The following is a 13,507-nucleotide window of genomic DNA, read 5'->3' as shown; positions in this document are numbered from 1 at the left end:
CAGTTACTGAGAGAGAGGAGAGTGAGGCACAGGCTGTGACATTTTCTAGAAAGAGGTGCCAGAACTCCCCAAGGATGCCTCCCTTGTTCTCTCTTTTTTATATATATAATAATATTTATTAAAGTTTCAAACAAGATTACAAAAATACAAAAAAAAGCAAAAATAAAAACAAATCAGTATTTCCATAACTTATCTTTCGTTCACTTGTTTCCCGGACCTCCTCACACCTCCCTTTTTTGTATCCCAAATAAGTTAATTAATTCAGCAAATCCTTTCCCTCTTTGTTCTTATCTTGATCCTTTTTCTTAGTATGTTTTTACTTCAAATTCCCATCTATTAACAGTGCATTGTTTGTTAACCCTTAATAACATTACTGCTAAAACCACTTAACTTCATTCCAACATCATTCTAACATTCATTAATTTTACAATATTTCTGTAAATAGTCTTTAAATTTCTTCCAATCTTCTTCCACCAACTCTTCTCCCTGGTCTCGGATTCTGCCAGTCATCTCCGCCAGTTCCATATAGTCCATCACCTTCATCTGCCATTCTTCCAGTGTGGGTAGATCTTGAGTCTTCCAATACTTTGCAATAAGTATTCTCGCTGCTGTTGTAGCATACATAAAGAAAGTTCTGTCCTTCTTTGGCACCAATTGGCCGACAATGCCCAGGAGAAAGGCCTCTGGTTTCTTCAGAAAGGTATATTTAAATACCTTTTTCATTTAATTATATATCACCTCCCAGAAAACCTTAATCCTTGGGCACGTCCACCAAAGGTGAAAGAATGTACCTTCAGTTTCTTTACATTTCCAACATTTATTATCGGGCAAATGATAGATTTTTGCAAGCTTGACTGGTGTCATGTACCGCCTCCCTTGTTCTCTTGTAATGGCAATGGTGCCATTTTTTTCTGGCTGGAAAAAAAGCCCTTGGCACAGGGAGCTGAATGCCAAGCACCACTGCTGGATATCAAGAGGGGGCAGGGTGCAGCAAGGAGTTCTGTGTGGTGCGGGTGCAATGGCAGCAATCTGATGCGGCACCTGCACTGCGCTGACCTCCTTGCACCTCAGTCCTCTCCCTCTCAGTATCTGGCAGCGACACTTGGCATTGGAAAACCAGGGGCGCAATGCCACCCTGTGTGTGCCACCCTGACAGCAGCTATTGCAGTTGCTATTCTGATGGTAGCTTAGAATGAAAAAGCAGCTGGCTAGGCGCCAATTGCCTGGAAGCAGCCTTAGGATTTGGAACCCCCTCACACAGGGCCAGATTTAGGTTTGATCAGGCCCTAAGCTACTGAAGGTAATGGGGCCCTTTATATGTCCAGCTGTCCTTTGTCAACAACAAATTGTCACTGTTTTTTGTGTTGAATATACGCTATATGGTAATTTATGGGCTTAATAGGTATCTGAGGGACGCAGGTAGCACTGTGGGTTAAACCACAGAGCCTAGGGCTTGCCGATCAGAAGGCTGGCGGTTCAAATCCCCACGATGGGGTGAGCTCCCGTTGCACGGTCCCTGCTCCTGCCCACCTAGCAGTTTGAAAGCACGTCAAAGTGCAAGTAGATAAATAGGTACCACTCCGGCGGGAAGGTAAACAGCATTTCTGTGCGCTGCTCTGGTTTGCCAGAAGTGGCTTAGCCATGTTGGCCACATGACCTGGAAGCTGTACGCCAGTTCCCTCGGCCAGTAAAGCGAGATGAGCGCCACAATCCCAGAGTCGTCCGCGACTGGACCTAATGGTCAGGGGTCCCTTTACCTTTACCTAATAGGTACCTAAAGCCATTTGCACATAACAAAATATGTATTTTATCAAAGTAATTGTTGAACTGAAATACAATTAAGAAGTATATTATATTTATCTTATATTTTGGAAATGTACACTCAGTTTTTGTTCCCTTTAAATTTGGGGGGGGGGGCAAGAGAGTGAGACCCTAAGCTTGTTTAGCTTGTTTAGCTAATACGTAAATCTGGCACTGCCCTCACAGCCCCCAAGGTCATGACAGCACTCTGGTTAACACACCATAGAACTATCCTGCTTTGCAGGGCTTGTAGGAGAGAGCAGCTTTTGTTTGTTTTTCTGCTGCATGGGCATTTAAACTTTAAAGTCTTAAATAAATGAAGCAGTGGCTAGAAGGTCAGGCCCTTCCTTAACAAGCCTTTGAAGAAATGAAGTGACGACTTATTTTCATTCTCCGGCCTTCCTCGTGTTCCAAAATAACTCCCATTTGCTGAAACATCTTTAAAACAAAAATGCACATGCATTTTAAAAACAACAACTTTCAAATCATTTTTCTGCTTGTGGAGCACAGCTCTTGCTTTGATCAACGCCATAAAGGGAACAGGGACATTTATTAATCTGTTATAGTCAAGGGCGAGTGCAGAAGGCCTTCTGCATCGCCTTTTGAGCTAGCAGAACAGACTAAGGCTGTAATCGCAGCCCCACTTACTGACAAGTAAGCGCCATGGAACAATTTGGGGCTTACCTTTGAGCAAAGCATTATATGATTCAACAGACACCCCTGCTACCTAAGATTTCCGCCACACCTTGTTTGCTTGGTGGCATTCTCACATATGCCCCAAATGAAAAGACTGACCACAAAATGGGAGCATGAGGAGGGATAGACAAGGGATACTTCCTACTTCAGATATATTACGTCTGATGAGGAGTAAAATGATTAAGGGTTATTTATTTATCTTATTTGGAAAATGTACTTGCCACTAAACATTTTTGGCAGAAATCCCTAAGTAGTCTACATAAATTTATAAAATCAAAATGCCAAAAATACAATTAAAACACAAATAAAAGTTCACATGCATACATTGTTCTGAAAATGAGCCACACTCCCCTCACCCCCACAATAATCTGGCTTGTATAATTGCATTTTTATATAGATAGAGAAGTGGTGACTTGAGACCTCAGGAATTGTGCAGCATTTTGGTAGTTTTTGTAAAAGGATCACCCATGCTTCTTGACAAGGTGGTGCTGGTTGCCCAGTGAGTTATTCATTGTGAGATAAGTCTAAAGGTTGCATGTGATTTTAAGATTATAGAAAGCACTGGATGCTACCAGAGATTTATGGGTGTGGGTGTATTCCATTTAACAATACCTCATTATAGGGGTGCAACCTATATTCAGGTTTGGCTTAAAATTGAAACAACACAGTACATTTAAGACCCATAATTTAAAACAAGTCAGTTGCTGAACAGGATAAGACTCTCAAACTTCCAAAATAGGCCTGGGGAGACAATTGGGTTTTTAGGAGATGTTTGAAGGACATTCCAGAATATCTTTTTGGCGAGGGTATTCTACACTGTTGGCGTTACCACAGGAAAATAAAGTGTCTGAGAGGCTGAATGCAAAAAAAAATAATAATAAAAAAATGAAATTAGTAGAAACTAAAATCCCCAAAGGGAAAGCTTTGCCAAATCAGTTAACCCATAAGAAGTCAGGTGCGAATTATACTCCCCTAGATGGTTGCTGCTCATCAGAGGAACATTGGCATCTACTTATTTTATTTTTTATATATTAAATTTATATACCGCCCTTCATCTGTAGATCTCAGGGTGGTTCATCGTAGGGAGGCGATGAGAATCTGAGCTTCTTGAAGAAAGGGTGGGGTAGCTAGCTATTTACACAGCTATTTACAAAAAGGCTGAATCCTACCTGGTTTTTAAGGGGGAGCACAAACTCCTCCAAAATAGGCCATTTACTTACTCCTAGATCACCAGATACTCTGTCTTATCTGGATAAAGCTTCTGCTTGTTTGCCCTCAACTAATTCAAAACTTTGTATTAACTCTGGGTGTTCAAGATCAGGAATGTAACCCAAAGCTGCTTATGAGGCAGTGGTTATGCTGCAGATCCTCATTTTTATGAATTTGGTATTTGTGCTTGCACTCTCTCACCTCGGCTGCGTAGCAAAAAAGCTGTAACGCATAGTAGTAGCTGCTCTTGATTTAAAGACCAATATGCAGCAAACCTTCATAGACCATTCTAGGGGTACATGCAGAAACGCAAGAACTGTGCATTTCCTGTACCGAGGCCTAATTTTAATAGAGATCACTAATCGCCATTTGCCTTTCTTCTCTGTTAATTCTCCTAACTGAAATGTCATTTCAAACCACATGGAACAAATGTGTCTCCCAATTTCAAAACACTGCTGGGAATTCCCAGTTCAACAGTGCAAGTGCTCCACCTACAGTCACCATGGACAATACTGTACGTATTCCGATGAGCAGAAATTCACTGAGGTGTTGCTAGCCTGTGTCCTTCTCCCTGCTCTTCTATGCCCACAGCGGCCCCTGGTGTGTAGAGCAAAATGCCTGCCCAAAGATGTTTCAGTCCTGCTCAGTGCTAAGCCCCAAAACAGTTTTGTTTTGATTGTCTCACTGGAAATAATTGAACAGATTGTTCCATAAGCCTCTGGCATGCAGCTGGGAATCGGGTGTGGTTATCAGCAAGTCAGGAAAGACCAGCAAGCTGGCACAAACCAGATGGAGAGCATATAAGCTACATAACCTGTACATGATGGGTCTAGCTCTGCAACTTGGAAAATGGACCTAAATACTTGATGATAATGGACCTACTAAAAGACAGAAATTCCCCCAAAATTGGCCATATACGCCCCAGTTTCTTTTGATCTATATGCAGAAAACTGGAAGATTCACAGGCTAGCTATTGTTAAGATGCCACTGCTTAAATACTGGTGTCTGGAAAACAGAGCAATAGAAACATTTATTTCCTGCTTTGCAGTATTTAAAACTCCAAATGAATCATCATCAGTGCTTCCAGCTCTTGACTAAGTAGAGCAGGAGAAAAGACTTACCAGTGTACTTTTAATAGTTTATGGTTTCAGCTTACAGTTAACGATATTTTAGTTAATATACTAGCAACTGGGTAATCTATCCCAACTGGGTAATAAAAGTGAAACATTTAGTTAAAGCCTATCTTGGACATGAGCATTTCATTGTGTAAACTCTTCATATGACAGAATATACTGCATATAGTTACCTTTGTTTGGTTGGGTATCTAGGGCTGGGAGCTGGCATTTTCTGCTTACACATACTCTCTCTGAAAAGGTAGCAGTAGGAGTGGCATTTGTATAACATGGATGCAATTTGCAAATGTACACATGCTTATTAACATGAGAACTAGATCCTGGCTACAAAGCATTAATAGAGCATGCAATATTGGGCAATGTAATGAAGAACAGATAACCCAATACATTGAATATTTTATTATAATTGCTGAATGGGAAACTCAATGATACTTTTGAGTTCCCTGCAAGAACTGGGTACAAGTGTGAATTCTAAAATATTTCTCTCTGCTCTTTTATGGTTATATTCCATCTTTTGAAACCTGCTCTCATGTGTTCTGTCAAGTCATTTATTCATTTAAATAGTAGTCTGAGTTATGCATTCACCCTGAGCCCATGACACAGCAAGGACAAAAAACAAATAAAACGTCTCACCTGAATGGCCAAGTTCCTTTGATACAGTGGGAAGGGCAACATTTTAACTACTGGAATACCTCATACCACTTTTCAGTGGCTAACAGAAAACCCTGACACACTGCAAGCCTTTCTCAGATACAGTTAGATTCTGTAAATTCTGCAGACCCCAAACTTAGTACATTATCAGAACCCAAGAAATCAGAACAAGATTGGTTAAAGAGGAACAATGAAAATGGCTTTATTGTGTTTAGCAGACCTGGGAGGATAAATTATAACCTGGTAACATTCTGAAGGTACTGAACATTTTGTACATCAACAGATATGAGGAGCTTCACTCAGCACATTATTGAATGGGGACATAGCTGTAAGAGAAAAAGGTACATAAATGCCGCAAAAAAAACACCTTTGCTCATTCCCATTTTAAGCCCAACAGCTAGCTAACAATTACTTCCATCTCTGACTTTCATGCTTTAAAAAGGAAGGGGGGGGGGGAGAAAAGGAACTGCTGAAATTTCTTTGGGGTGGGCAGGGGAAAGAGAAGAGCAGAAATTACTACAATGCAGGCAATCTTCAAAACAGAGTTTGCAAAGCCAGCTTGATATTTAAGTCTCAAGGATATTAAAAGTACAAATAGGGACCTGTCTATTTGTACTTACAGTATTCTGTACAATGAAGGTTCTATAGTGCTTTTGTAAGCCAGCATTATTCTTCAACCAGTGTGATTTAATTATTACTAGTGCCGTTTTTCCAGGTCTAACAGATAGGGAAGCCTATAAATGAGCCAATATAAATAGTAATGTACTTATAACCCAAGTAACCCAGCAGTGCCATCCTTTTAGGAGAGAATGTTTTGTGCAGGGACATGACCACCATAAGCTGTGTAACTACTGTAAACCAAATTGCTTAATACGGCCGTCTAGGTCCCTTAGCTTTGTTATCCCTTTCACCCCTCCAATACCTGAGCCAACCCACTTTATCCGATGGGCCTCTTGATGGGCATAACTACTCCAGGTTTCTAAGCTTCCCCTCCATACTTAAGGGAGAGAAATTGAGCATGAAAAGCAATGACGTTATGTGGATCCTTTATCAGCTTGCCTCACTACCACCCTGCACACCAGATATCCCTGGAATCCCTTACTAGTTAAGCACCCAGGTTCCCCCTTCAGCCAGTTGTCAGGATGCAGTAACCTAGATAAGGAGCCAACAAATACAGATAAGGTAAGCATTTAATTCATAGGAAATCTGATGTGGTTATTTTTCAGGCAACACTTTAAACCTCAGTGCTTAACTAAATCTAAATCTGTAATGTGTGTAATTATGTCAAACTAAAACAGATTTTATCTATAAGTCAGCCTGAATATTTGTGTTCTGCACTGACTGGCAGAGGCTGGAACTTTGTGTTCTCCAAAGTCTTTAGGTGAAGGAAGTTCCCTCATTTGGGGAGAGCCCTCTTCATATAGCGCCATAATGCACAGATGGTGAACAGAGACACTGTCTGTTGAACTGCAGTCTTATAATGGGACATCGAGGTGGCTGTGAATCTGAGCAAATATGAATGTCTGCTACCTTTCCGTTGCCACAGATCCCATGTGCTGCAGATGAAGCAGAGAGAACATGGAAGAGGCAACTGCATCAACAGCCTCTCTCATTCTCTTTTTCCTTTGTTCAAGTTGTGAAACCTCACAGAGGAGTTGTCTTCTCTTAAGGAGCTTCAGAACCCACAAGTCTAAAGACAGAGCATTGTTGTTTGATCACCACCCAAACTGGGGGCAAATGAATGTTAAATAAGGGGGTGGGGGGGAGAATCAAACTGCCAATCCTAAAGAAACGGCAGTTTAGAAAAATATTGGTTTCCGTTTCCTTATTTTTCTACTTCGATTTTCTGGAATGCTAACACAACCTTCGTACACAACTGGAAAACATTTCACACTGAACTTTAAAAAATCCTCTTTATGAAGCTAAGCAAGCATATAAAGCTGTCTCAATAGCTGCAGCAAGTTTAATAAATAGCTTTCCAAGTGCCTGCCTTTAAAATAGCACAGTAAGTGCTATACTTTATGCTCTATTGGTGGCGCATATGTCAAGAAAATGCAGTTCAATTCTGTTCTTGCTGAAATCATGTCACCCCTAGCTCATTCAATAGCTAGAAAATTACACATTTCTTCTATAATTAAATAATTGCTCACAACTAGAGGGTTTGGCATATCACCCTGACTAGAGCATCTGCAAATCTTCACACTGGATCATGTATACCATATTTCAGAAGGTAAATGTGTTCCTTTACAATCAGCCCTCCTGGTGTTTCCATAAATTTAGCACTACATCTAGTCATTTGTGTACCAGCTGAATTACCTTCACTGAAAGTTGGATACACCTAAGCCTGAGCCACTTACACTTCACACTCTTTGTGATGTGCATGGTCTGGTATCAATCAGAAAGGCATTTGGCAGCAAGGTGACATAGTATCCATATTGTGTAGAGAGTGTCTGGTGTGATGGTGAAACTATTTTGACCTTCACGAAACTGAGATAAGTTGCTCTATGCTGAAGGCGAGATCTTAGGTCCATCCTACATTACAGGCTATGTGAGAAGCATATTTACTGCTTAAGTCCTCCACCCTCAACCCAATGTGGAGAACCTAAAGAACGTCTTTCTCCATTATCAATGGACAAAGAATTTTTTCACCCACAGTCAGTGAAGGCTCATTACAGTCTGTTCTCTCAAAGAAGCCCTGCTCACTGGTCAATCTTTTGGAAACAGCCCAGAAAAGAGCCATGCAGCATGACATTTGGGTAGAAGATATTGTAGAGGGTCCATGTTCCTCAAGGCTGTGGCCCACCACTTTGGGAGCCTTACCCTAGGGATATTTCTGCTCCTGTATATCCCCACTTGTGTAAAGATTGTCCTTTGGACTCTGGATTAAAAGAGAGAGACGGGTTAAAACAAAAGCATGAATTCGGGCATCCAGAGGGCTGTCTACCCTATTTGGCCTTGGGTATTTCTGGCCAGCCCTCACCTTTTGCAGGTTAGATGTCTTAAGCAGCTCCTGGGAGGTAGGGAAGGAGAGACGGCCCCTGTTCCCTTTTAGAGGCATCTCCCTCCTTGCCCCATTTATCTTCAGAAAACTTATCAATACAGACAACTCTGGCCAAAGAAAAAGCCCATCATGCCCTTTGTTACCATTAATCTCCCCTGCGTGTTCTTCTTTTCCAGCTCAAATCAAACAGGGAAAGGGCTATATGATCTGCCTCAATCTACAGGATCCTTGCTATTGCTGAGCAATTTATTTGGTAGGCATGGAATCCTCAGCAGGGGTAGGGGTGTGAGACCAGGTCTACCTGTGGACTTCAATAACAACTCTGTTAGGATGTTGTGCTTCCTACACTATGCCTGGATCTGGATTGCTCTGATCTGGACCCAGGTAAGCTAAGGGAACTCATGTGGAAGCCGCTGGATGTTGAGTGTCAACATAATGTTTTTTGTCTGCTGCCCATCTAGGTGGGAAGCAGCTGGTGTGTTCAGTCCAATTTTCTCTTCCCCAGCTGAGGGGGAAGGCAGAACCAGATGTCAGGACAGAGGGGGAGATGAAGGAAGAAGCTGCTCTCTAGTCAGCTTAAATTTATTTTAAAAAGAACCCCCTTTATAATTTCCCTTCCCCAACCATCTGGTCGCACTGAAATACTGGGGGGAACAAGAGCAAGTACTCAGGAAAAAAGTGAAATCCGAAAACAGAAGATGAAAGAACTCTGAAAAACACCCTGCTTCCTTGCTATGAGACAGGGCCAGTCAGGGAAGAGGAGCTTCTGCCCTTAGCGAAGTTAAAAGAATGACCTGTTTGATACTTTCTGTGGTGATTTGACAAGATTTTACAATCACAAGCGGCTGTTTAGTACATCTCAAACATGGTGCTTTTGTGCCAGACTTGCCTACTTCATACAAAATGGAGATTGTGGCGGTGGAGGGAGATAGAAAACGGAGTAATGTACAAGGTTGGTTATTTCCTTCAAAGGTCAGTTTTCTAGAGGGAAATGTTTTCCGCAGCTGGAAACCTGGCCAGAACAGAATTTGGAAAGTGTGAAAGCAAGAGAAGGCTGACATTTTATAGTAAGAAGCATTTAAGGAAAAACTGAAATGAAGCAATTAGGAAGGGCATGGAGCCCACGAGAGGAGGATTAGAGTGTAAGATTTAGGAACTCTAAGGCTTTATTGACCTGAAATCACTCTTGTGTTTGAGGGAAAACAAACTTATGAAACTTACAAAATCAAAAAGCTTCCACAGTTTTGCATAAACAAAAGTACATTCATGAGAGCCACAAATTCACAGAAGTCTTAATGCCCTACTAATTTTGCAGTCTTCAATAACAACTCTCTTAGGTCTGCAATGAAAAAAGTATTAGATGCCACACACAGTTTGATTCATTAAAATATGCATTCATTTGTAATGTATATTTCTTGAAGTTGGGTGGGTTGCTTTGAAATTTTGCCTTACAATGAATGAGTTATTCACAATGCATTTTAAATAGAAGGAACTGTAGTTCTTCCAGAACTGAAGGTATAATTTTCTTTTTTTTAAAAAACCTGAATCCGTTTGACATCTATACCTGTGTAATTCGATTCAAGGCATGATAACAAGCCCTGTTCAAACCTGAAAGAGTTTGGCCCTACCTCAATCCACAAAGGAGGGAAGTGCCTGTGTATTCTCAAGGTTTTACCCTCTCAGAGTAGTACCTTTCCTCTGGGTTCCTGAGAAAGGCAGAGGTGACCCAGAATCTCGATGTCCAGTGGTGCAGTAGCCAAAAAATAGATGAAGAGACTTGCTGCTTTTCAGCATACATCAATCATTTCCAAAATTCTATATTCCTCTGTGGGCTCCTCCATCTCTTGCAGGCGTAAAGAAAGATAGTTCCACTAATCCCAATCATCCAGATTCTATTCCATCAGCCAAAATCAAATTCGAATCATGTGTAATACAGCTTGTCACCCTCCCCTTCAGTTTTTCTTAGCAGTCTTGCAAACATACTAGAAAAAACTAGCATTTGATAGAAAAATTGTCTATGAAATAGTCTCACATGGTGGGTCACCATAGATCATAATTCCATATGCGCTGCCATTTCTGTGGAAGAGAAGTGGAGAGGGGGAATATGTATGAAAGTTACATAACCATGACTTTAGAACCACTTTTAAAAAAGCATTTAATATACTGATTTTCCAAAGGTCAAAATGACTGAGGGACTGACTACCATTTTTTCTAGTGCAGACCTTTGGCACAATAAAACCTGCATAGTCAGTTATCACAGGTTGAAGTTTAAATGGCTCACTATAGTATATTTTCTGCATTTATGCCTTAAAATGGTCCAATTTGACCTTTGTGTCTTAGGAAACGGGCAGACAACTCCATCAGCAGGCACACCTGACCTCAGTGTAGAGGTAACAGCTGCATCTTAAAAGCAGTGAGGGAAACCAATTACCTTCTCGACTTTGTGGTTTAGTTTCATTTGTCTCAAAAAGCGCTCCCGATTCTTTTTCTTCGTGGAAACGCCTAAAAAGCTGCTTAATTTCTTGATCGTAGTCCTGCCACTCAGGGACGATTCTCATCGCCGCCTGCAGCTTTGGCTCTTTGGTCATTGGGTTATTGCACTGCAACACAACACATAAGTCATTGCCAATAAATCTGTGGCCTTTCATATGTACAGGGAAAACTTAGTGAACAGTGCCTGTGTAGCTCAAGCCCTGAATATGATTGGACAGCGAAACTATGCCGCTCATTCTATTTTAATTTCACTGTTATTGGTCTGATTCACATGCCACGTTAAAACCATAGTTAAAGCAAACGATGGTTTAACAGGAATACCTGGCGTGCTGGGAAGCAAGTCAGAGTCTGGTCTTGAGCTTGTGGTTTGTTTCTCTTCAAACAAACCTGTGTTACTAAATTAAACCATAGCTTGTATTTAAATATGGTTTAATGTGATATGCGAACCAGGCCACTAACAACAGTTGCAGTTTTTCCAATTTAAACACTGTAGAATTCCACAAGATTTAGGGGATGGGTCTGAGATCCCTGAACATAGTTTCATACATATGCATTGCTATGCCAGGTTGCATATGGTCCACAGTTGTGAAGCACTCACTGCCAGAAGGCAACAACTTTACTAAGAGGTCACAATTGATGCTTTTGGTTCCCAGGCCAGTGTTTGGAGATTAAATTACCTCCTGGGAGTGCAAAATCCCCACACAACACCCCCCTTATTTAACTGATGAAGTTCTTCTTTGAAAAAGTATGAAAGCAGGAAAGCTAGAGAAAGTATCCTTACTGCTGTGATAAAATTATAGAATTTAAACACATTGAAATCTTACTGAAATGTGGCACGTGCCCCTTCTTGCTTTGTTGTGTACAAAGGAGTCTTACCAGATCAATGGTTTTTGCTCTTTTCTTTGAAGCATCATCGCACCACGTTTCACACCAAAGCCACTCTTGCGGGAGTGATTTAATGGGCACCTGATGGATCATGTTGTTTGGCAAGTCCTGTTGGAAGGAAAACAAAATTGCAGTTCTTTTAACACAGTAATCATATGAAAACTAAGAATAGTGCAGACACAAGAAATCCTGGAAAAGCAAGCATGAACACAAACAAACAGCCCTCCAAACTTTAACAGCAAAAACATGACCAAAAAAAATTATACGCTGGAATACAAATCTAGTTGAGATCACCCCATGTGGTTTTCAGACCATAAAAGATTCATGAAGAAGAGACAAGAATGATGGATTACAGTTATAACAACATGAAGACATTGGACAGAATGAGAATTTGTAAGCCCACAGTATCTAGCTGTGTTTCTTTTTCAAGCCTGGCAACTATCAACCATAAATTATTGGCTTTTAAAAGCAAAGAGCTCCAGCTGGATCACATTGTTTTTTACTTGTTCATACATAACACAGCGCCATCTAAGTGACCACGTTTCCTCCTGTCCCACAACTGATACACTTGGTTCTCTCACCAGTCCTAGAGCCCACATGCCAAAGTAGGTCCCTTCAATCTATGGTTATTGAGTTCCACTTGGCCATTCACCTGCCACTAGTGCTTTATGTGTCTCTTTTGCCTCCATACCAACCTCAATATATGTCCCCCCGCCATCAAGCACCCATCTGAATTATGTGCTGACCCTGCAGCTTTCCACAAGATAGAATTCTGCAGATGCCTTAAAAATTAAGTTGTTTAAAATTCTTTTTAAAAAAACCCAAAACTGTAATGAAAGCATAACAAGTACCTGATCAAGGTTGGAGAGACTGTTGGGATCCTGGCTCAGGCCTTGATATTGTCCTCTAAGCCGATCCCCAGCAGCTATCTTCCGGAACTTCTTCAAATCCACAACATAGAGAGCACTAAGAACAAAGAGAGCAACTGTTTCACTGACTGCTACCTTCAGAGGTAAAATGCAAAATGCAGAGATAAGATTCTCAAAATAAATATATCACAAGCAGGCAAATTGGATGAATGTTCTAAAAAACAGAATGCATCACATTAATCTATTTGCATTTGTTCCTGTCAAAGGTAAACCCATATGTCTTATGATAAATTAACCTATAACAATGAAGATTTTGTGTCTATAAAAGGAAAGAGACTACTATTGTCTAAAATATCCAATGGACACTCTTCATTTTGTGATGGAACTTGCAATACAAGAGGCACAAATCCTACACAAAAACGCATGTTTTCAACACAATTTCATCATCACTAGACAGCAGCAATTGGATGATGCAGCGCTTTCAAGTAGTACTATAAAAACAAGCAGAAGCAAACAGCAGCACAGTATCAGGAACAACAAACGTCTATCACCTGATGTGGTATTTTCTTCCTGCCAAGTGACTTGCCCAGTATCCTGACTTCCAGAATCTGTATCCGTCCATCTCTCTGCGGCTTTCACAGAATGGTGTGTAACCGTAAGGGGCCCCGTCCAAGTTGAAATCTCTTAGCTCCTTGAGGTCTGTACGCACAATCTAAAGAAAAGTCGTTCATACCCCACTTTCAATTTCAGTTCTGTTGAGAATGTGGGAC

At 40.9% G+C, this 13,507-nt stretch overlaps 1 protein-coding gene across 4 annotated transcripts in view; it reads right to left on the bottom strand.

Annotated features, from left to right (window-relative positions):
* Positions 1 to 5,666: 5,666 nt before the first annotated feature.
* The window catches only part of UGGT1 (UDP-glucose glycoprotein glucosyltransferase 1), a 46,540-nt gene continuing 38,699 nt past the window's right edge, over positions 5,667 to 13,507 (bottom strand). For all 4 annotated transcript variants that reach the window (XM_028730656.2, XM_028730660.2, XM_077930100.1 and 1 more), the window contains 5 exons: positions 13,289 to 13,449; positions 12,720 to 12,834; positions 11,860 to 11,976; positions 10,922 to 11,090; positions 5,667 to 10,566 (listed from right to left, as the gene is read on the bottom strand). In XM_028730656.2, the coding sequence (XP_028586489.2) occupies positions 10,541 to 10,566; positions 10,922 to 11,090; positions 11,860 to 11,976; positions 12,720 to 12,834; positions 13,289 to 13,449 (588 nt within the window). In that variant the 3' untranslated portion in view covers positions 5,667 to 10,540. The remainder of the gene's footprint in view (positions 10,567 to 10,921; positions 11,091 to 11,859; positions 11,977 to 12,719; positions 12,835 to 13,288; positions 13,450 to 13,507) is intronic.

Source organism: Podarcis muralis, chromosome 6, assembly GCF_964188315.1.
Source record: "Podarcis muralis chromosome 6, rPodMur119.hap1.1, whole genome shotgun sequence".
Lineage (NCBI taxonomy): Eukaryota > Metazoa > Chordata > Lepidosauria > Squamata > Lacertidae > Podarcis > Podarcis muralis.
The sequence above is the reverse complement of the archived record's forward strand: the minus strand, read 5'-3'. Positions and strand labels throughout refer to the sequence as shown.